General features: G+C 41.5%; 1 protein-coding gene across 5 annotated transcripts in view; it reads right to left on the bottom strand.

Moving 5' to 3' along the window:
* Positions 1 to 24018, bottom strand: part of fbrsl1 (fibrosin-like 1) — a 440559-nt gene that overhangs the window by 12521 nt on the left and 404020 nt on the right. For 4 of the 5 annotated variants that reach the window (XM_061816689.1, XM_061816692.1, XM_061816691.1 and 1 more), the window contains 7 exons: positions 12839 to 13250; positions 12044 to 12300; positions 9824 to 10074; positions 6833 to 6886; positions 6585 to 6680; positions 1288 to 1359; positions 168 to 197 (listed from right to left, as the gene is read on the bottom strand). In XM_061816689.1, coding sequence (XP_061672673.1) covers positions 168 to 197; positions 1288 to 1359; positions 6585 to 6680; positions 6833 to 6886; positions 9824 to 10074; positions 12044 to 12300; positions 12839 to 13250 — 1172 coding nt within the window. The remainder of the gene's footprint in view (positions 1 to 167; positions 198 to 1287; positions 1360 to 6584; positions 6681 to 6832; positions 6887 to 9823; positions 10075 to 12043; positions 12301 to 12838; positions 13251 to 24018) is intronic. The other variant, XM_061816688.1, reaches the window with a different exon arrangement.

The following is a 24018-nucleotide window of genomic DNA, read 5'->3' as shown; positions in this document are numbered from 1 at the left end:
AATGAGAAACCCAATCGAACCCTGACTTTAACCCAGAGAGACCTCGATGCTAATCTTAAATGCAGCTGTTTTCGTTTTCTTGGTCACTGACTATTGTTGAATCTTTTACTTTGTGGCCTGGCCAGAGACACAAAACTTTATAAAGGAGAAACAAAACTGTAACTTACACGAACATTAGTCCTGAATGGGTCCGTTATCTATAAAGAGAAGCAGACAATACTTATCTATCCTCTAAAACATTCATGAAGTGGTTCTCAGGATTCCTACACATTAATGATTTTAAAATTACATTCTTATCCCGGACCCAAATTTCTAGACATCTTTACCAAAATAAATTTAAATAATTTGTGAGATTTTAGGAAATAGATGTTTTTTCTCTTATTATGAAGATGAAAGGTTTTACTAATACAATTCATTTGGCCCAGCAAAACCCACAAGTATGACGATAAATCACTTTTTATTACTACACATATACAGTGTTCAATATATTTACAGTATATGTGACGGTTGATGTAAGCTCTCAGGCTGGGAATGCTGTACTCTCTCTTGGTCGTCTCTGACTGGACCGTAGCATGAAATTGTCGCATTCAAAACATCAACAATGGTGTTAAATTCGTATTTGTGAGTTTTTGTGGTAGGAAGTGTATGTTTTAATCGCCGATTTCTATTGTTTTCTTCATGTTGATTTCCTCCTTTTCTTCTGCAAGTTCATTTCAATCTTAAATTAACTCCTCTGCCGGTTCTGCGTTTTCATTTTTTGCTCAGTTCCTCAGTGGCATCCCAGTCATCAAAGCGGTTGTAATCAAACAATGAAAAATGATTAAATCACTCATTTATGTTTTACATTTACACATTTTTCTCCGAGTACTTTACGTTTACTGATGAGAAAATATGACTGTTGGGCTGCTATGTTTAGCTATGTTTGTTTCAGACACGCTACAGACACACAGGCGAAGCACATCTGCTTCACTCTTTTGCATCATATTTCATCCATCCATCTTCAAGACCATTCAACCTTTTTGGGGTCGCAGGTGAGCTGGAGCCTATCCCATGTGACTTTGGACGAGAGAGCCAGGGTACATTCTGGACAAGCCGCCAACCAATTGGAGTGTACATACTGTATTTCAAGTCAAAATATGCCAGGAAAAAAAAAAACAAACCCACATTAATTCCTTTCATCATTATCCTTATATTCTGGTGCGGATTGGCTGGGGCAAGTCACAGAAAGTCCTGCCTGTACAGTGGATGGAGTTACAGAAAATCTTAGCTGGATGGCTTCATGCTTACCCGTGGGTCTTTCTGTAGGAGTGTGTGAGGTACTGCTCCAGGACGTGCTGCCACATCGATAGGATTGGATGCCTGAGAAGAACGAGAGGGATACATTAATTGAGAGACACATTAGCTGATAGAGAGTACCAAAAAAGCAGACTGCTGAAACGTAAGGAATAACAGTCTTATTTACTTTTTCCAAAAATACGTTGTATGTGCTACCATCAGTCTAAACACGATATTCTGATTAATCTTGTATTTATGTAATAAAAATTAAACTGATGAATTCATGAACTGTATTCCATCTCAGTGAATGTGTCATATTGGGCATTAACAACCTCTGTTGTCAACCTCCTCTGCCTCCCTGAGCTTTCCTCTCGTGGTGGAAGTGTTTGTACATCCCAGTTGTTGTAGGAGCTAAGTTGTTGGGGACTTTATGCCTCTGGTAGGGTCACCCAGGGCAAACCTAGGTGAGTAACCAGACAAATGACAGCTCAAAGAACTCCTTTAAGAAATTTGAACACAATTTTTTTTAATTTTCCCCTCACCCGAAAACAGGTCACCAGGGGGCCCCTTCTGGAGCCAGACTTGGAGGTGGGGCTTGATGGCGGGAGTCTGGCAGCCAGGCCTTCAGCCATGGGGTCTGTCCGGGAGCAATCCGAAGAGGCAATGTGGCTCCCCCATTCCATAGGCTTATCACCTGAGTGAGGGGCCATGGTAGTCAGTTGTACAGGGAGCTGGGTAGCAGCCTAAGGCGGGGACTATGTAAGTCCATTCTCCTGGTACAGAAGATAGCTCTAGGGACGTGGACTGTTACCTCGCTTGCAAGGTAAGAGTCTAAACTTGTTTGCGAGGTCAAGAAATTCTGACGAGACTTAGTCGGGCTAACCTCAAAACACTAGCTTGGTGTCTGGTAACAGGTACCAGGTGGTCTGTCTTCCACTCTGGAGATCCTCATGGTAAGAGGTGCCCAGCAGGTGTGGTCAATGATTGGCTCAGTGCCTGTATGTTGGGGTCCACTCTGGTGGATGAGAGGTTAGCCTTCTTCTGCCTCCGAGTGGTGGAACAGTTCCTGTTGGTTGTGCTTATGGACTAAACAGCACCTCAGAGTACCAAACCTTCTTCGAGTCCTTGGAGGGGTTGCTGGAGAGCGCCCCTACTAGGGACTCCCTTGTTCTGCTGGAAACATTAATGCTCACATGGGTCATGACTGATACCTGGAAAGCCGTGATTGGAAGAACGGGGCCCCTGAAAGATACTTGAGTGTTTTGTCATTTAACTTGTCATAAAGGTGTCTATACATGCAATTGGCACCAATTGATGATCAAATTTTTGGTCGTGTCACCAGACTTGGAGAAAAAGTAGTCCTATCATGCCTTTGGCCAGTGGAACCCCATTGGCTACTGCTGGATATCGGCTAGCCAGGCGAAATGCACCCTTGGTGGTGGCTGAAGCAAAAAGGAGTTTGGTGAGGCCATGGAGAACGACTTATGGAAATTTGGTCCACCAACCGATGTCTCAGAAGGGAACAACAGTCATTGTGTATCGTGGGAACCGTGCTCTGCTGACCACAATTGGGATGTTCCAAGACCTCGATTCCAATGACGGGGATTCCTATGAAGAAACAGAGTTTGAGGACTGATTTTTTTTTTGTCCTCCCATATCTGGATTTGAAGTCACTGAGGTTGTTAAAAAGCTCCTCGGTGGCAAGGCCACATGGGTGGATGAGCTCCGCCCAGAGTTCCTCAAGGCTCTAGATTCTGTTGGGTGTCTTGGCTGAAAAGCTTGTGCTACATCGAATGGACACCAGGGACTATGATCTGAATTGGTAGGTCAGGGTGGTGCTCTCCCTTTCTAATAAGTGGGAGTGGAGGGTGTGTTCCAACTATAGGTAGAGGCGCATTCCACAGACTCTCTGGTAAGGTCTATTCTTGGGTTTTGGAGAGGCGGGTTTTCATCCAAGCTGTGGAACAGTGGACCACCTCTACTACTTTAACAGGATCCTCAAGGGTACATGGGACTTGCCCCAACAAGTCTACATTTGCTTTGTAAAGTTGGAGACAGAGCTCAACTCTGTCCCTTAGAGGATCCTGTGGGGAGTGATCCGGGAGTATGAGGTTAGAGAACCCTCGGTAAGGGCTGCTGAGTCCCCGTATGACTGGTGTCTGGTTTGCTTTGTTTCCTGTGAGGGTTGGACTCTGCCAAGGTTGGCTTTTTTCACAAATTCTATTTATTACCTTTATGAATTGAATATCTGGGAGCAGCCAAAGTGTTGAGTGCCCCCTGTTTGTTGTCCTCAGCCTTCCTGGTGAGGTGAGGACACATCCCATAGGAAAGAGGGCCCTGGGATGACCTAGGTCATGCTGGAGAGATTACTTCTCCCGGTTGGCCTGGAAGAGCCGTGGGATCCACCGGAAGCTGTGGGCGAAGTGGCTGAATGGAACCTGAAGTGGCTGAATGGAACGTGACGTGGCCAACAAGGAACACAGAATGCTGATGTCCTTTGTGTGCTTTGCTAATGATGGTGGGATTACATGATTATTTGAAGCTGAAGTTACACAAATCTTGCTTTATGGCTTGTGTCTTTGGTGAAAACTTATCTATACAGTAATGTATACCATATACTAATATGATATACGTATAAACATAAAAGAGGCCCACAGACCTTCTGTTATCATCTTTGGTGTCTCTGTGGTGACGTGTAAAAAAATAATAGTGTAGTTGCTTGAAGTTGCTAAGGGTGCTTTGAAGCAGTCCCCTTCCCCATTCACCTAAGATAGGTAGAAGTGCTTTTACCTGGTTGGCTGAATGTGGAGGGAGTTTGCGCATATACCAGATTATTATTATATCACACACACAATATTAATCAGAATATTGTGTTTGGATTAGTGGTTGCACATACAACATGTTCATGCAAGACATTTGTTTTGAGTTTTGTTCCCATTTAAAGAGTCCAATGTGTAGACTTGCACAAATGCCTTCTATTTTCAATCAAGTGGAAGACCATTGCTTTCTTCACTTTGCCCCTGCTTAATGTCACTCTTAACTCTGTAATACATAGCTTCTGCTGTGTCAAAGCTCATGATTGTACCTACAACTGCAATGAAGCTGTAGCTGCTGAGCCACACCATGGCTAACAGATCTCTGACCTCTGTGATCTGCTCTTCATGTGATAGAGGAGTGCCTTGATCAGCTGTATACATCCATCCTTAAATCACGGATGGGAAATTTTTGCAGGTTGACCTCATAGTCATCAGGTTCCACCAACATACACAGATGCCTCTCCATGACACAACCCATTGGGGATAAAGCCAGTGGTTTTAGCCCAGCTTTGATTGGTGCTCACACCAGGTCAGAGCCTTTGGGCATCAGTCAGACATAACCAACACCCTCCTCCCACATCTTCTTATCCCTCACATTCTCATACCCATTACCCCTGCAGCCTCCAGAGGCTTGTCTCGCCAAGACAGAGACAGATTTTATATAATACTCTTAGCTGTTGCCTGTCAGAGCTTTGGTCAATACTCTGCTCTGGGTGTTGCATGATCAGACAGCACTGCTTTCTAATGATCAGAATAATAGTAACAATTAACTAATAATTGAGTCAAATAGTGCAGGGTTAAATTAAAACATATTCTCTTTAAAAATGAATCTCTTAAATTACAATTGTGTTAAGGTAAAATTGTTGCTCAAATTGTTCAGTGTAAATGAAAGCCTACAGAAAAGTGTTAGGCAGGTTTCTGACAACAGCTGGCAAACTGAATATCACACATCTGATTTTACAAGTGTCATGTATCATAATTGACTATTCTTCTGGTCATTTATTCTGGATTGTGCTATGCTCACATTTAATAAAAAAGAAAAAAAATAGGGTACCATTGTTCATTATGTCATTCAAATTTCTTGTTTTTTTATTTATTATGGGGTGCATAGCCAGCAGCCACATTAGATAGACTTGAAACAGCAGAGGAAATGTACAAAATAATATAGTAGTTTGTATTTAAGTGCACAACTCTTTTGACAGCAAATATGTATGGCTACTGAGAAAACATAATATAGTCAGAGGTGGGTAGAGTACCCAAATATTTTATTGTAGAGTATCATTACATTATAATAAGATGACAGTAAAACTAAAAAGTACTTATCCAAATATTTATTCGAGTAAGAAAACACACCATGAAATAACTACAAGAGTACTTTGAGTAACTTCTGTTTTTGTTTTTTTATTTTTCCCAATCATAGTATGATCATGAAATCCCCAAATAATCCGAAATGGGAGTTGGCACACACCTGCCACCATTTAAACTTTTAACTGCCCAAAAACCAACAACACATGCATTGGAACGTACAGAAAAACCATTTGCCTTATTCACTCAAATGACTTCATGAAGAAGCTGTTTGCTGAACAGATTTAGTGATTGTGTGTGGGGGTGTGTGCTAATTTTGCCAAAAACATCTGCAACTTACTTTTGAGGTTTTTTCTCAGTTAGAAGTGAGACAAAGATGTGTTTTGGTCTGTAAACACGTGTACAATGAGTCATTTTGATCGGCTCCTGAAGGCCACGTTTGCGGTCATGTGACTGCCTTGTGTCATCTGATTGGTGAATAGGAGTCAAATGACACATTTTATTGGCTCAATGGCCGCCTATGCGCGAGTCGAAGATGGAGTGTAAAAATAGACACGCACACCCATGAATGGATAAACATAGCGAACAGCATGTCGCTAATCATAATGGACTAAAAGTATTGATCCTTCTTCACATAAATACTCAAGTAAATGTAAAAAGTACCATGCATTTAAAGAACTCTGAAAAGTACATCCATCCATCCATTTCTTTGAGCCGCTTATCCCCACGATGATCGCAGGAGTGCTGGAGCCTATCCCAGCTGTCAACGGGCAGGAGGCGGGGTACACCCTGAAATGGTTGCCAGCCAATCGCAGGGCACATAGAGACAAACAGCCGCACTCACAATCATACCTAGGGACAATTTAGAGTGTCCAATTAATATTGCATATTTTTGTGATGTGGGAGGAAACCGGAGTACCCGGAGAAAACCCATGCAGGCATGGAGAGAACATGCAAACTCCACGCAGGCGGGTCCGGATCGAACCCAGGATCTCAGACCTGTGAGGCCAACGCTTTCCAGCTGACCCACTGTGCTGCCCTGAAAAGCACAGTTTATCATCGCAAATGTTACTTGAGTACTTCCTACCTCTGAGTATAGCATACAGTATACACAAAACGGGTAAGCGTGTGTGAACAATTTGTTGCTTTTTTGCCGGTCACGTATGAGAATTGGGCTACGGGGCTAACCTTGGGTTGGAATGCTCCCTGCAGTGAGCTGAAGGGTCCTGAGTGTGGGAGCAGTGGGGGCATCCCTGGCATGGTAGGGGGGTAAGAGGGGAAGAACTGAGGAGAAAAGTGAGGGAGAAAACCTTGTTAAAATCAGATGTGCCAAAGGATATGCACAAAAATAACCAAATGACCCCGAACGACATTCAAATAGTTCAAATATTGAGTTTTTCAGATGCAAGTGAAGGATTTTAATTACAATGACTTACATTTGAATGATGTCTGATGAACGGATTGTCCAGTTTAGGGGTATATTTGTCAAACTGGAAGAGATAAAGAAAATAGCGATTAGAAGTGATCAACTTCACCAACTCAAGCCAACATATACGGTAAAACTTTCACCATAACACCTTGTGATATTGAGGGTAGGAAAACAAGACGTACAATCACCATCTGCAAAACAGCAATAAGCAGGATTTGATCCTGACTAATAAGCCCTGGAGTGAAGCAGCTGGCTTTTGCCAGTCATGGGTTTATTTAGATTGTATGGTTAGATAAGGCAGTAAAATGATCAACAAGAGATGAGCACATATTTTCCAACTGCGCAAAAAAAGGCTTGGGTATGAGCGTGGTGGTGGTGGTTGGCGAGGGTTGGGTAGGCTCATCATGGCAATTATATCATATATACCAAAACAGTCAGATTCTTTATAAACATTTTGTGAAACGTGAAAAGTTTTTACTGGGGTTTTTTTATTTTTCATTTTTTAAGAAGTGGACCTAGAGCTCTTGCTGGAAAGGCTGCATGAAGATGAATAAGTCTGTCAGATACACTGACTTTGAAAATGATTGAAGATAGAGAATAATGAAGTCTTTGCGGATAAAAGAAAAAAAGGTTGTAATGAGTTTTTTTGTGTTGCTCAATCTATCCTAAATGATTCAATTTGAGTGGAGGAGACATTAGCAATGGTGTGGAGCTCATTCAAGACAGATCAGCATGTAACTGATATGCTAGAGGAAAAAAAGAATGCCAGAGGGATGTGGTGAAAGCTTTTTAGCAGGAGAACTCAAGCCTAGCAGAATATCCACATTGGTAATTTGCCATTTAACAACCGTATCCTTCAAATGAAAACGTTTCGATAATGCCTTCAACACACAGAGAACTTGGCATGAAGCTGAGTTGGAGAAAAGAGGGAAAATGTTGTCCTACACATGAGTAGTGGCATTGTAAGTCTGTTCTTGAGCCAACATGCTTACAGTTTGGAAAAACACTAATTACATGTGACAGTAACATACTCCTCTTTACAAATACACAAACCATTTGAAGGTACTTTTCGTGAGTCTTTTTCTAAATTCTCTTGGCAGGGTCACTGAAATATTTTAGCTTCCATAAAAAGAACTTAGTGGGTAAGACTGTGCTTTATGATGATGTGTGCGCTCCAACGCGGGTGGTTGAGCTGTGAGGGAGTTTAAGGTTGGTTAAGTTCCTGGTGAGGACACAATCTTTGCAATTGGAGGCCCTCTGGCGCAGCAGGGAAATTCACAATGCACAAAAAAATACCAGCAGCGGCAGTGTTCTTTTATGGCTTCTAATGGGCCCAGATCAAAGACAGACAGCCCACTGAGAGGAAACCTCGAGCCAGCTTTCGAAGTCATTAAATAGCTCCTCTGTATTTCTGAAGGCCCGGCCTGCTTAATTCTGATACTGGAAGAGGGACGTTTTATCGTTTTATAGCCTTGTAAAGGGAATGAGAGAAAACTCACCCCTAGAATTTATGGTACCTGTCAGTTTTATTCTGTACAGCTTTGGTTGATTAAATCTTACTCTTTTATCGATATTCCTTGCTCACATTCGTGGAATAGGGCAAGGGACACAATGGGTGACAGCTGCTATTTGGTAGTGGTGACTGTACAATTAACAAATATCGATTCTGTGTAATTTCATTAATTATTGCCATTAGCCAAGGAGTGTAATAGCTCAAATTATACAAGAGCAAACAGGAGGAATGCCGTGAAGTCAAGAGAGAGAAGTTGTGATATAAACAGCAAAAACAACTGTGTCATTAAGCCCACTTTTCTCAGCACACATCCAGAGAGAACATCACAGTTATAGCAAGGTGAGGGAAACAGTAAGGAGAAACACAGTTACATTTGGAAACAAACAAAAACAAAGAAAATCTCTTATTTCATCATGAAAGTAGAGACTGTGTACTGTATGGAATTCCTGACATGTCACAGAATACCAACATACCAGATGAGAGTTCTTTTCACTGATGACAACTTAGTAATTATCTGAGACCATGCTAGAGCTTTGAGTTTAAAGCTACAGGATAGAGGGAATCTTAAAGTGGGCTCTAACAGGAACAGCAAGCTCTTAATCAGAGGTCGGAGATGATGTATGACATCTATTATACTAAGATTGTAATTCCCGCCGTAATTGCTGCATAAAGAAATAATGCATGAATAAATCATTCACCTTGTTTCCCTCAGCACCAGTCTGGGAAATACAGATTGAAGCGCCTACACACACTGCCAGACTAAACTTAATGGAGTCCATTAGCAGCAGCAGCAACAACAACACAAGATCAAAATAGTACTGAATAAGTATTTCATGTGCAATGCTGGCCTTCTATAAAACGGGAGGTCTGGGTTGTGTAACTCCCTCTTCTATAGGTTCTGCATGCTCATCCATGGCAGGGAATTTGTTTGTAGTTTTTGAACATGCAAATGACAACCTCCACGTGATTTGAAATCGCAATCATGTATCCACAATGTATAAAAGCCCACCTTAAGGTGATTAACTAGCACAATATATAATTATCTAATTATCTATCAGGGTGTCCTGTTTGGCCTTTGCCTTTTGAAACATAACAGTGGCATACATAATATTGTCAAAAGTTATACATATACTCTACATGCATTCTTGTGCTTATTTGAGTGTGTGAATCAAATCAGGGGAAGTGGAAGCCAGTGGATTTTATCTAATACTTGACTACTGCCAGTAAAACCTGGATCGAGTAGTTGTGTGAGTAAGAATCACAATCATAGAACTAAATTGATAGATGAATTATTTTCTTAAAGGGAAGGAGTCCTACAGCAAGGGGAGAGAGTATTTGGTCATTTATGGAGTGGCCAAGGCGGGGGGAGTTGAATTAGAAAGGGATTGGGGGCGCTGGGTGGTGCCGTCAAGGGAAGTAACAAGAATTTGAAATTTGATTTAAAATGTATTTATTTAGAATTAATTCTTTTTTACTTATCCTCACATTTCTGGCTTGGTTACGCACCAAGGGAGGTGCGGTGGGTGGGGTGAGGATGGCAGCCGGGGGCAGACTGGCAGGGAAGGGCGTGAAGGTGTGCTGGTGGGTGTGTTGGTGCTGGTGCATGTGCTGGTGTTGGTGAAACTCGGCCCTCAGGAGCGACACGGGGGCCAGCGTTGAGGCGGATGGCCCCCGGCCCCGCTCTGAACTTTGAACCAGGAACCGGTTGTTCAGCTCCTGCCGCAGTAGGTCATGCTCTGCAAGAAAGGAGAGCGAGGAAAACAAAAAAAAAAAAAAAAAAAAAAAAAAAAAAAAAAAATAGAAAAAAAAATAAATAAATAAATAAATAAAATAAAGGGGGCCGGGAGAGGGGAAAGGTGGAAACAAGAAAAAAAAAAAGGCACGGGCGCCCAGTCAGTCTTCACAACAAGGGTAGAAGAGAAAGAAAATAGTCACCTGGCATTCTCTGTTTCTCCAGCTCATGCTGTGAGGATTTTCTAAGTGGGGACTCATTGGTGGTGGTAACAGAGTTGCCTGTGACAATGTGCCAATCAGAATCCCCGAATGAGGCTGGCAATACATGATTGGTTGGTTGAATGATATCAACAGGCTGGTATCTAAAGACAGGAGAGAACCAAGAGTCATCCCAGCAGAAAACACACACACACACTCGCCGCTGAATAGAATGCACGGTGAGGCACATTTTAGGGACAGGCATCATCACTGGAGATGTCTGTGTCCTTGTTTTTCAGCACAGAATTGCTTGTTTTGGTTCAGATTTCATGAGCATCAAAGGAAATAATTACAAAGCGCCAATTACTGGCAAGGATCAAAATCGTGCTTGCATTAGGTTGCTGATGCTGTTTAGCATTTTCAACAAAACCATTTAATTGCTGCTTTTCTCCAGCTTTGATGACGGCCCAATTGTTCGCGATAGTCAAGTTCCAGGAACAATTCGGCAACGTTAACAAGTACCACTATCACTTACACAAAATGTCCTTTTACTAAAACACCGACTATAAATTTGAATTTTACAATCCCGGTGGAAGCCCCTGAATTTTTGACATCCAGCTGGGATTTAGAGCTGTTTGTCTGAAAAATAATATTTCCTCATCGGTACTTGCTTTCATGAGAACATTTGTAGGGTCATAGGTCACAGATGAGGACTGCTCTTACAATCTTTGTTCTAGTTCATTCCAAAGGTGCTTGATGTGTTTGAGGTGAGGGTTCTAAGGTTCTTCCACTACATCCCGTCATCCAATCATGCACTGGGGCACAATGAAGTTGAAGCACAAAAGAATCCCAAACACGTCCCACAAAGTTGAAATCCATCAATTTGTTTTCTGAGCCGCTTTTCCTCACAAGGGTCGTCAAAAATCTTGATAAATTGTAGAATTTAGAACTGGAGGCAATTATGTTTAAAATAAAGATTTTTTTTGTACTTTGGACTTTATGGCCAACGAATATAAGTCATGGATCCATACAAAATACAGGTAGTCATTGATTTAATTTCCACATAATTGATGACATTGGTAACTTTGTCAATTTATGACACTTGTGTTTACGCTCAGGCATGACAAGGGAAGCCTGTAGGTTTCCTCACTAAAACAAGAAATCTTGATGAAGGTGGGAGAAAATGACCAGAGATGCGAACCAACTCTACTCCCCAACATCAAAGGATAAGAAATAGTCAAATCTCTGAAGGTTTCAGGAACCATGTGTCAAACCCAAAAACCTTCACAGCCACTCCACAAAATGTAATAATGAATATTTAGAGGGTGGTATTTATCTTACGACTGATTGGTCGGAACAAAATTTGGGAGTAAATCAACAACTACCTGTGCAGGAACCGGCCATCTTAAACCAAAAACAATTCAAATATGGAGTATTTTCAGTGAAGCCTTTGTGGTTATTGTAAATATCCTTTTTTTGTTTTTACAGTTGTCTATCATTCAAAGATGTTTTTATTATTTTATTGTATTATAGTTCAGACATACATTGTCAGATTAAAAAATATATATATTTTTGATTGTCATCAAAGCCGAAAAAGATATACGTCAATAACGCAACTTGAATTGCAATTAGTTAATGGTAATTTCCACCAAAACAACAAATAAAATGAGCAATGTGATCAATAAATATTCAGTGTAGTCATGTAGTCATGAAATGTAACTTAAAAAAAAACCAACTGCTTTTTTATCTGTTGTGAGGTGTTTGCAATATTACCTGGGTAGGGGGTACCCGTGGGGTGTCCAGGCACCACTAAACTGTTGGTAGGTAAGGTTGGTGGTGGAGGCAGTGTGGCCGGGGTTGCAAACATGGCCGAATGGCGATGTGCCGGGCTCCGTAGAGAGGAATAGTGCGAGGTAGAGAGGTTGGCTATAGACAGAGGCAAGGGAGGGGCTGTGGATGGCAGCCCACTGAGTGCGTGATGTTGAGATGTGGTGAGATGATGTTTAGGAAGAACTGGACTGCTCTGGTGGCTGAAGATAAAAGTGGGAGAATAACCAATTAAATGACCTTAACGCTACCTCAAAATTTGTAGCATGATACAATTCTATCAAAATCAACATTTTCAATCAAATGAAAATAGTGATTTAACAAGAATGGTAACACAATAAAGGTTCTTTCTGAGGTTAGGGAAGGATCTGCGCAAACATTATAAAAGAGGAAATTTCTAAATGAAAAACTATGTATTCCAAGGGTGGCGGAAAAACAATTTCCATGTGAAAAAAGTTAATTATGTGTGGTGTACAGTATCTTGTCTCAAGGACTACAATAGATTTGGTTTATTTCATTACGAATAACATTTCGAAGGACAGGGAGAGAAATTATAACTGCAATGTGCAAAAAGCATCACAGAGAAAGTCCAAAAGCTTTTTAGTGGCAGTTTTATCCCGAGGTTGAAATATTCCACTAAATCACTATATGTGTTATAATTATCATAATTAAATGGAGGAATACGAATCTCCTGTCTTTGACACAGCTCTGTAAATCAATTTGCACATCATTAACACCTACCTGATGTCGTGGAGGTTGTACTGCAGCGTGCGATGCGCTTGATGGCTTATGAGTGGTCGGGTATTGTGCTGTGGGGGTGGATGGACACAGGGCTCCTGCTGTGAGTGTGGGTGAGGTGGGTAGAACTGTGGTGGTCCCCTCAGCAGGGAAGGGGAAGGGACAAGGGGTGGACCTTGTGGCACCCTCTTGACGGTGAGTGGAGATGGGGTCAGGAGGCGAGATCGAGGAGGCTCCGGGGGCGCCGCAGCAGCAGCAGGGGCTGGGGAGCCCGTGGGCGCTGAGGCTGGGGTAGGGCTGGGCAGTGGGGGTGCAAATGGCACCTCTATAATGTTCTGTTCCCGGGTGCTCTGAAGACTGGATACTTTGGTTGAGTTACAACTCTTAGACTCAAGACTCTCATTTGATGGCACACCTGAGGAGAGACACACAGCCAATATTAGCATAGCATTTAGCAATAAATAGGAAACTCATATACTACTGTAGTCTGCTCATGGGCAAAATTATTTGGGGAAGAAGACGGTTTGAAGGGATTTGTGAAGTCAGAGGTCATTACTGTTTGACAATGGGGCTTAACTCACATTGTCCTGAAATGCTGTTCAAAAAAATGCCTTCCCTAAAATGCTCCTAAAGTTGGAAACATCCATCCATCCATCCATCATCCATCCATCCATCCATCCATCCATCCATCCGTTTTTATCCTGCTTTTCTAAGCAAGAGGTGGGGTACAAAATGGACTGCTCCCAAGTTATAGCACACACAGACGCATGAAAAAATAACATTACTCTTTTCCTATCTGTTTGTCCCATTAGGGGTCGCCACAGCATGTCATCTTTTTCCATCTAAGACCATCTCGTGCATCTTCCTCTCTAACACCCACTCTCCCCATGTCTTCCTTCACAACATCCATCAACCTTTTCTTCGGTCTTCCTCTCGCTCTTATGCCTGGCAGCTCAATTCTCAGCACCCTTCTACCAATATACTCACTCTCGACTCTGGACATGTCGAAACCATTCAAAGTCTGCTCTCTCGAACCTTGTCTCCAAAATATCCAACTTTAGCTGTTCCTCTAATGAGCTCATTTCTAATCCTATCCAACCTGTTCACTCCGAGCGAGAACCTCCACATCTTCACTTCTGCCACCTCCTGTTCTGCTTCCCGTTCATCAGTACCACCGTCTCTAATCTGTACATCTTGGGCTGCCTCACGTTTTATAAACTTTGCTCTTGATCCTAGCAGAGACTCTTCTGTCGCATAGAACACCAGACACCTTCCGCCAACTGTTCCACCCTGCTTGGACCCGTTTCTTCACTTCATTACCTCACTCTCCATTGCTCTGTATTGTTGACCCTAAGTAATATAATATATATATTTCAGGTATACCTCCCTTGCTCTTCATCCTCGCAGATACTCTTATGTCACATAACACACCAGACATCTTCCACCAGCTGTTCCAACCTGCTTGGACCAGTTTCTTCACTTCCTTACCACACTACATGTAAAAATAAAATACACAATGATATTTACATCTATGGACAATTATTTAGATTCTTTAATTATTGTATTTAATTTTTATATGAGGAGTATGTTTTGGGGAGGCAGACCCTACAAAAATCCACACAACCATTGAGAGAGCACGCAAACAGGCTGAAAACACATCATAATTTAAACTTTCTAATTAGGAGGTGTGTCTCAACACTCTTAATTTAGTCTTCAGTCTCATTGTGTACATTAACTCCGATGTCAAACTATCCTAGAGTAGTTTCAGTGAGAAACAATTCATATTGAAAGTCCGAAGGTGCACAAAGGACAAGAGTTTACTACTATGTGGGTGCAAAGGAGCACATCCGTGATGAGAAAAAAATTTTTTTCATTCATTTTGCAGATGCCCTGATGTCTCCTTCCCCATATTCCTCATTGCCTCCCTCTTCGTAGGTTCTGTTAAGTGTTTAATGAGGTCATTTTCATGCTTGAATATAATCAGATGATCCAATTTCTCCTTGCAATCCAGTCAGCACGAATAAATCACAGCTAATTAAAGTTAAATGTTGGCTCCTATTCAGGGCTTTGCTGAGCACACAATCTGCCATTAAATAATTATGTTTCGATGGTGTTTGAAGAGACATCCTGTCCCATAATCTTGGCCACTGTCACTGTGTCTTCCGGTGCCCGTTACATGATTTTTCAGAAGATTTGGGAAATGCTCACTTCTGGACCTTTTAACAATCAGTGAGCTGCACTCAGCTCTTGCAATCAGTACTCCAGCAAATGGTATTTCTTAAATGGCTGCAACTGAATATCTACGTTTCAGGCATAGAAAATGTCACAAAATAACATACTTGTACATCTTTAACTTACAAACTATTAAACACTTATGAATCATAGTAGAAGACAAATGTCTTCCAGTCCAGAAAAGCACATGAGTTTGGATTGTAACATCTGCACCCAAAATGGAGTTTGCGTTCAACAAAGAAGCAAAACACTTACAGAAAAACACCATAAGACATCAAACAAAACAGGGGACCTGTTAGAAAAAAGAAGTAGTGTTGCAAATCTACAGAAATGCTGCAGTTCTTTAGTCAAAAAGAGTCTCAATTAAAAATACTGCACAGACGCTGTCACTGCGTACAAACTAAGGCCAGAGCTAGACACGCAGGCTACGAAATGAATATCCTGTTCCTATTAACAACCTGTTTAATCTGTCAAGGCTTCTAAAATGTCTCATAAGAGAATTACAAAGAAAGTGCAATGTTCTATTTATTTATTTTTCCTGTTCCACTCCCTCCCTTGCTCCTACCTATTAACAGTAATGGAGAACTAGGACTGCCGAAGGTATGGCCATTTCAATTTCAATTTCTGGGTCCACTTAAAAGCACATAGGGTTCGAAAATAAAATTAAGCTCTAGTTAAAAAAAAAAAAAGACATCATGGACAAGGACACAACATTTTTGCACAGGCACAAAACCAAATATTCAAGGCAAGGCAATTTGTTTTTCCAGACACAATGCAAGGCGAGTGACAGAAAAACAAGTCTTAAAAAAAATAAAATAAAAATGCATCTCTAATTCTAATGCTCTGAAGCCCCTGTGAGCACTGGACTAACCTAATGATGATTCTAATGTGGTCTAATAGAGACAAGGAGATAGCAACTCTGACCAACAAATCCCTCATTAAAATCACTCTGCAAGTGAAGACACCCACAGACAGGCAGCCACACAATGGAAGATGGATGAAAATTGCGTAACTAGAACAGTATGTCAGTCAAGAATGTCAATCCTTATCCACATATAAAAAATATTGAATGTTGCATATACGTGAAAATAAATGGGGTTCATTTTAATGTTTTGTTTCAAGAAAACCAACAGATACTAGGCTGTGCTGTCCCTATCACTGTCTTTTTTGAAGGCCTTATTCCTGCTACTAGAAGAGCAACGTGTAGTACATAAACAGAAGTGAAATTGGGGAATAATTTGTAACTGCAAATATCAAGCGGGTTTTATAGTGTGGATAACAGTACGAGATATGACATGTTACTGCTGGAGGATTTTGGAAAACAGTAACATCTGTTTTATGATGAATCTCAACTGGGAAACCAACCGTCAAGTAGCGCACATACCAATTATCCAAAGTTTAGCATTGTTCTGATCTTCTGGACATGAAATGCACTCTGCCTGTGCTCACGTACTGAGAAAATAGCAAGCATGGTGCATGCTGTTTGAAGCTCTGTTCCGTAAACCTTAGCAGCTGGTAGGAGTGGGTAGTAAGACAGGGTGGAAGATACGCCCCCATCGCGATCACCTAAATCCCTCTGACGAAGTTAGTGTACTGAGGGGACAAGGACAGTCCCATGGGGGATGCTGCAAGCCTGCTCACCAGATGACATCTCATCCGTGTATTGATCTTTTCATACTTTCTGCCATGGCTCTGCTGATGGGAATTGAGCCTTTGCCTAATGAGCATGTGCCTAATTTTGCTCGGGTATGGCGTACGAGGTTGGGACAGTGGAGGGCTTAAGGAGACAAACTAAAGGAGCAGACGGACAATGGGCCAGCGTGCTTTCTGAGAAATGACTAAGATGTCCAGCAGGAGATGTGAACGGAGTGTTGCTACACAGATGTTCCTGCCTTCTATAGCCTTCACTTATGACCTTTTCTTCTCCCTGAGGTACAGATGGGGAGCTTGCACAAATCCAGTCCAATGTCATCTTTGCTTGAGCATATTTTCAATGTGGAACAATTGAGAGAGGCTTGGACCTGAGTCAGATCATAATAGGTCATTTACCTTTATCAAGAATATATCAATCTAAGGGTCTGTTGGCACATGCCATGTCAAGAGCAAAAGGTAGAAGCCCTGAAGGCCAGTACTGCAAACTCAGTCAGAGTCACCTGCTATGAATACCCAAACGGTTGCTTTTGAAAGCATTCCTTTTGAAGCTAGTTCTAATTTAGTTCTACACACACCTGGCTACCTGCAAAATGGAGTGAACAACCTTGTGAATAAAACTGCGGTCTCTGGAGACTAATTCCATACATTTGAAGTCAAACTTTCACAAACAAAGCTGAGCATGCAATTAAGTGTGTTCCATATATAACTTGAACACTGTTGATGCCTTTTCATACAAAAGCCAGGGAAACACAACCTGTATGCAAATAGCTTTTTCCCCCCGAGAATAGATACGACCATATGCAAATCATTTCTTTTAAAAGGGTGGGTGCAAACAGAGTAGGTAGGCAAAGGCTGTGGTTGACTCCATTCATTGCAGCACTGATTAAAAAGAGAACATGAATAGAGATATTCAAATAAAGGGGGATTTCTACTAAAAGACGGTGAATAGTACACAAGACCTCACGGTGCCTGCCCTGCTGGCTCTGGTTGGCAGAATATTTTGCTAATGCTTGATGGATCACCTCTCAGTAACTTGGGTCACGGTCGTCTCTAGGCAAGTGATCTTCACAAAGCTCAGAATCAGAATCGACTTTAATGACCAAGTAGGTAACAACACATAGATACTATGTCAGCACTACCAGCACTCAGCTACTATAAGGAGGCAGGAAACATCCCAACCAATCCTTGAGCTACAAGGCAATCAATCATATGAAATGACTGATTTCAACGACATTATTTAGCACTCCAAGAACAGAAGGGCTCAACAAAGTTGATTGCTGATGCTGCTAATATTAATATCATTACAGAAAAGTGTAACTGCTTTTCTTCACATAGTTCAAGGTGATGACAGTTGGGATTGGCTCCAGCACTCCTGCGACCCTTGTGAGGATAAGCGGCTCAGAAAATGGATGCACACACACACACAACACACACACACACACACACACACACACACACACACACACACACACACACACTTACAGTGCCAGGAAATGGATTCACCCCTTTCCCAATTAATATATATATATGTATATATATTTTTTGCACATCTACAACACACGGTTTCAAATCATCAAACCAAATTTATTATCACTCAGAGACATCCCAAGGAAATACAAAATGCAGTTTTCAAATAACAATTCAATATATTAAGGCACATAAAATAAAAACCCCAAAGCTTTCTGCCCCCTGAACCTAATAACAGGTTGTGCGACCCTTGGCAGCAATAACTGAAATCAAGCGTTTGTGATAATTGATGTTGATTCTTTCACATCGCTCTGGAGGAATTTTCTCCCACTTTTCTTTGCAGATTTGTAAATTTTAAATTTGCCTTATTGGAGGGTTTCCCAGCACAAACTGCCTATTGAAGGTCACATCACGGCATATGAATTGGATGTAAAATCTGGACTTTGACTTGGTCACTCCAAAACCTTAATTCGTATTTTTCAGCCATTTAGTGGTGGGTTTGCTGGTTTGTTTTGGATCGTTGTACAATAACGTTTGCGTTTGAGGGCACATACAGATAGCCAGACATTCTCCTTCAGGATTCTCTGGTCCACAGCAGCATTCATTATTCTATCAATCACAGCAAGTTGTACTAGTCCTGAGACAGCAAAGCAGCCCCAAACCATCACACTGCCCCCATCATGCTTCACTGTTGTAATAATGTTCTCTTTATCAAATGCTGTGCCATTTTTACCCTTCGTGTAGAGGGCCGCACACCTTCCTCAAAGTTACATTTTTGACTCATCAGTCCACAGAATGTTTCTCCAAAAGTGTTTAGGATTGTCGAGATGTTTTCTGTCAAATGTTTGTTTTCATTGCTTAGGTTTTTGCCTTGGAACGCTCCCATGGATGCCATTTTTGGCCAGTGTCTTTCTTATCGTAGAGTCATGAACACTGACCTTAACTGAGGTCAGTGAGGCCTTCAGGTCTTTACACGTTGTTCGAGGTTCTTTTGTGACCTTCTGGATGAGTCGTCGTCACACTCAGAGTAATTTAGTTGATCGCCCACTCCTGGGAAAATTTGCCACTGTTTCCAGTTTTCTCCATTTGTGGAAAATGGCACTGACAGTGATTCATTGGAGCCCAAAGCCTTGGAAATGGCTTTGTAACCTTTTCTAGACTGATGGATTTCAGTCACTTTTTTCTTAATTCTTCTTGAATTTTTTATGGATCGTTGTATGATGCATTGTTTCTTGAGATCTTGTAGCCTACTTTAGGTTATTTGACAGATTCTATTTAAGTTATTTTTTAATACAGCAAGTATGGTCGTAATCAGGTTTGGGTGTGGGTTGTGAAAGTTAACTCACATTTCCCAAATTTGTGTTTAGTCACAATGATTTAACAAGGTGGGGGCAATTACTATTTCACAGAGGGTCAGAAAGGTTTGTATTTTTTGTGCCTTAATAAATTGTCATTTGAAAACTGTTTTATTTTCCTGGGATGTCTATGAGTGATATTAAAATTGGTTTGATGAAACCTTTGTGTGTGATATGCAACTCCCACCCCCCATCCCCCATAAATCATAAGGAGGCAAATACTTTTTCACAGCACTGTGTGTTTGTGTGCAATTTACTCATATGTTAAAAGGACAGCGGACGAGGAGAAATCTGGCCAAGGGAGCTAAAGAGATGGGACAGCTGGCACATTTAAATTGTTCCCGTTTTCCCACAGCAACTCACAAAAAGAGTGGATGGTGGCAGAATGGGGATGGGTGTTAAGCTGTAACACGTTTACAGTCAAAGCCTCTGCATAAATTGAGAATCTAATGTTCATTTTAGAAAGCTAGAAGCTCAAGCTGGGCTCAATCCACTTTCAAGGATCATATCAGATCCCAATTCTAACTGCAGCCATATGGTGCGCAACACAGATGCCATGCACCTCTCATGGTGCATATGTGGGAGAGATGAAAAGGCGGGGAACCCATTTAGCTCAAAGGAGAGAAAGACAGATTAACAGAGGGGTGTAGATGCTGACTGTCCAAATATTTTTATATCATACACAGTACAGTGAGTTTGAAAGCAAAGTTAAACTGTGATTAACCCTTTCTATGAAGTGTTACAGAGCAGCAATAAACCACTCCCACACTCCCTTCACTTGATTGTTCATCTCTGAATTACTGTCTCCTCATCCCAGGGCAATTTCTAGAAAAGCTCATGTGTTCCAGGGACATTGCCATCCGTCTCAGCATCCTACAAACATGGCCAGGTCGTCTAAGGTCAGTGTCACTGAGCTCTCCTAAATAATATGGGGAGCATCCGCAAACTTTCAACAGAAAAGCCAAGTGCAATGGTTCCTAAACATGGGCCACCCTGCCAGCATGGAATTTGACCCTATTGGCTGTCACTGACCCTGGTGAACCCTCTTATTCACAGGCCACCGGGGACAGACATCCAGTGGCAAGGGAGAGATTGAGGTAGGCTGAGCATTGGTGATACATTTAGTTTGAAAGGAAGGGGTGTTTTCAGGAGTTATTTGTAAAATGCTGCAGGAAGTAGCTTATCTTTTCATTAATTAGAATGACACACCTGCCTAATGGACTTGAACGTTGCAGCGACAGATGTCTCAATTGATTACGGCAGTGGACATGGTAGTACAGTTATGAAGGTGACTGGAGACAGCGTCTGCAGCTTCTTATAAAGAACTTACTACCAGCTCCTATATCATAGGACAGCAGTGGGAGGACAGTGGCAGCCACTTTCTCTCCCGCTCCTTGAAGACCTTTTCAGAATCTCTCCACAGGCTGTTGCACAGCTCTGAGTGGGCTGTAGTTCTTCAGCAGCATGTCAGCTTTACTTAAGCTTTCATAATGCTTTAGCTGGATCACTTTGGTTCTCAACAGGAAAGTATCTACTATTAGCCTACCAGCTGGCTCACAATTCAAAAGGAATGCAATGAAAAAATGTAGCAAAGACAAGAAGAAGGAATGATACATTAAGGTAAAAAAGGGAGCTTTGGCCTACAAGTCCAAGCAAAGATGGTGAGGATGAATGCCACACTATGTAAACAGAAGTGTTGCTTTTCAGTGTTGCTTCATGTATGAACATGTATGAAGCCCATATGCTTCTAAGTAGATATAATATATCTCAGTGCCATCCTGATTACTTTTCAATGGAAGGGAAATGGCTGGGTGAAAATCCATCAACAAATTCTAAGTAGCATGACAGTGGGCTGAAAGACCCTGCATGTTTTTCTTTTCCTCCTCCTACGTCTCCAATTTCACTCCCTAGTATGATAGCAAGGCAACAATTGGAAGCTGACAGCTCCTAAGCATTCACTATACAGCTTTCATTGTTTTGACATAAGCAGCCATTGCAATGGCCAAGAGGAAGAGTGCGATAGAACAAACACCTTTGCTGACATGAAAGCTGTGCCTGGGCTACTTAACATTTAATCATTGCAGTGCAGCCATTGTCAGTCTCTAATGATAACCTTTGAAAAACAGGAAGGTTGAGGGAACTAAGAATTTCACTCGTGTGTTTTTTTTTTTAATAAATCTGACAATAACTTAAAATAAAGATCTCAAAAAACTCCCACCCAAAGATGGATCATCAATAAACACCCACAGTTCTTCCTTGTCCATTGATCAGAGCCACGTTTATAGATGCAAAGGCTAACCATCTGCTGATCAATCTTATCGGCAAATTTCAGCAGTGATTTACCGGTAATACCTATGTACTATTTATGATAACGTACCATAGTAACTGTCAGAATTGTCAATGCATTAGGCTAAACAGAAGGCTTAATCATTAACAAGCCAACTCATGCAATCATATCAGGAACCATAAAAACATGAGTACATGTATAAAATAGCCATAAACATTTTTCTATTTTTACTCATTCCTTATGTGTGATCACAGAAATCATAACCAAAACACCCTGTGCCTATTAAATTTATCAGGCTTCAGATTTGCATGTCTACAGTGCCCCCAAGGGAACACGCTGACTAGTTTATGCACACCATCACTACATAGAAAGAGTAAACTACTCCGTAGAAAGGGTAAGATACTGAGTGTTGTTAAGGAATTATACATGAGTTGGAGTCTGTCGAATGGGTATAAACCAGAGAGAGGTGCCCTCTTATGAGCTACAATCATCTTTCCTGCAGTCATGTGACCATGGCATTGCTAAAACGTTTTAGAATAAATCACAAACTCTTTTACGGCTACGGCTTTCCTCTGTTTCCTCTGTCCTCAAGGTTCCGTTGTACCCCACAGCTTCTCTACTTGCGTGCATGTTTTTTTTTTTCCCCTAGGTACTCCGGTCCCCTCCCAGGTTCCAAAAAACATACGTTAGACTGTAAACTGTCCATAGGTGTCAATGCGTGTGAATGCTTTGTTTGTCTATATGTGCTCTGTCATGCCCTGGCTAGCGACCAGTCAAGGGTGGACCCCACCTCTCTCTTGAAGTCAGGTGGCATCAGTTAAAGCACACCCACAAACCTAGCGAGAGAAAGAATGACAACTGCATGATACTTGAGGATATTAGAAATGTTTAATCCCATCTATCATTCTTGATTGGCAAAAGAGAGAATGACAGACAGACCTCAGACAACAGGGGACAGCAAGCTACAAAGTTAATCCAGCAAACAGTAGGGGAGGGTGTGGCAGAGGGTCATGTCAGGTACACTAACAGAGAAAAGTCATGAATTCTAGCCTTCTACTTTAAAGATTGGGCCTAATAAATCTGGACGATTTCAAGGGCCCCATATTTCACCCTGACATTTCAGGTAACGTCACTATAAAGAAATGTGTAAACATATGTGTGATGATGGTGATGCAGGGACAGTGTGTAAAATGAAACAGAAGAAAACAATTCGGTGCAAGATGAAACATTACACCAGAAGAAGAAAAAACGCGCACATGGTCTATGATAGGCGTCAAACTTGGCACCTCAGTGCCAAAACAAAAATAAAACAAGACAAAATAAATACGGTTTACATATTTCAGACACCAGAAGATTGAAAAACACTGAAAGTGTTAGATGAGTCCAGAGTAAACCCGAGAACGTGTGACTCACTTCATGAATCTGTGCCAAAGTGGGGATGCCACATCAAATCAAACCTTGTAAACTCTTGTAAAAGCCTTCATTCTAGGTTTTGCTGCTAGGTCTTTCTTTATTGTGAACTTACGTGTTGGGAGTGCCACATGTGAGAGTGTGTTTTAACCAGCATAAAGTATCAAGACCCAGATGGCCCATTTGCTCTGAAAAACAACACCCCACTTCTGAGGTTTAAGTGGCACCTGCTACCGGGATTAGGTCAGCAATGGCCCAACCTGCCAGCAAATGATTTGGTACAGCTGGTAAGGAAGCTATGGCTCTTCAGTGCTTGCTTAGGGGTCAATACCCATACCATGTGAGATGTAATAGCATCAATACTTTTAGAAAACCAAGGCATACTTTTTTATGGTTTGACTTTATGGTACACTGGGCAATAATAGAGAGTAAAAATTAATGAAAATATGGCATTGGCGGATACAGTTGCATTCACTCAATTGGGAAGATATTGCACAAGTGTCTACTCATCCAGACAAACATTTGTATGGTCAGAGGTCACTAATGTTTCACAAGAGGATCTGGGTCCAACAGGTGTTTCATGGAGATGAGGCCACGGTTATCAAGTTATTCCACATGGTACTGTATCTATCAATGCATTTACACTTTGTTCACCAAATGGTTCACCCACAAATAACCAGTTATCTTGGTTGAATTAGGATGAAGTGACAACCACACACACACAAGGTGAGAGCAGCAAAGAAAGAGAGCTAGAGAGTAAGAGAGAGAGAGAGAGAGAG

This window comes from Syngnathoides biaculeatus, chromosome 4, assembly GCF_019802595.1.
Source record: "Syngnathoides biaculeatus isolate LvHL_M chromosome 4, ASM1980259v1, whole genome shotgun sequence".
NCBI classification, from domain to species: Eukaryota; Metazoa; Chordata; class Actinopteri; order Syngnathiformes; family Syngnathidae; genus Syngnathoides; species Syngnathoides biaculeatus.
This window is presented reverse-complemented; position numbering and strand designations above follow the sequence as displayed.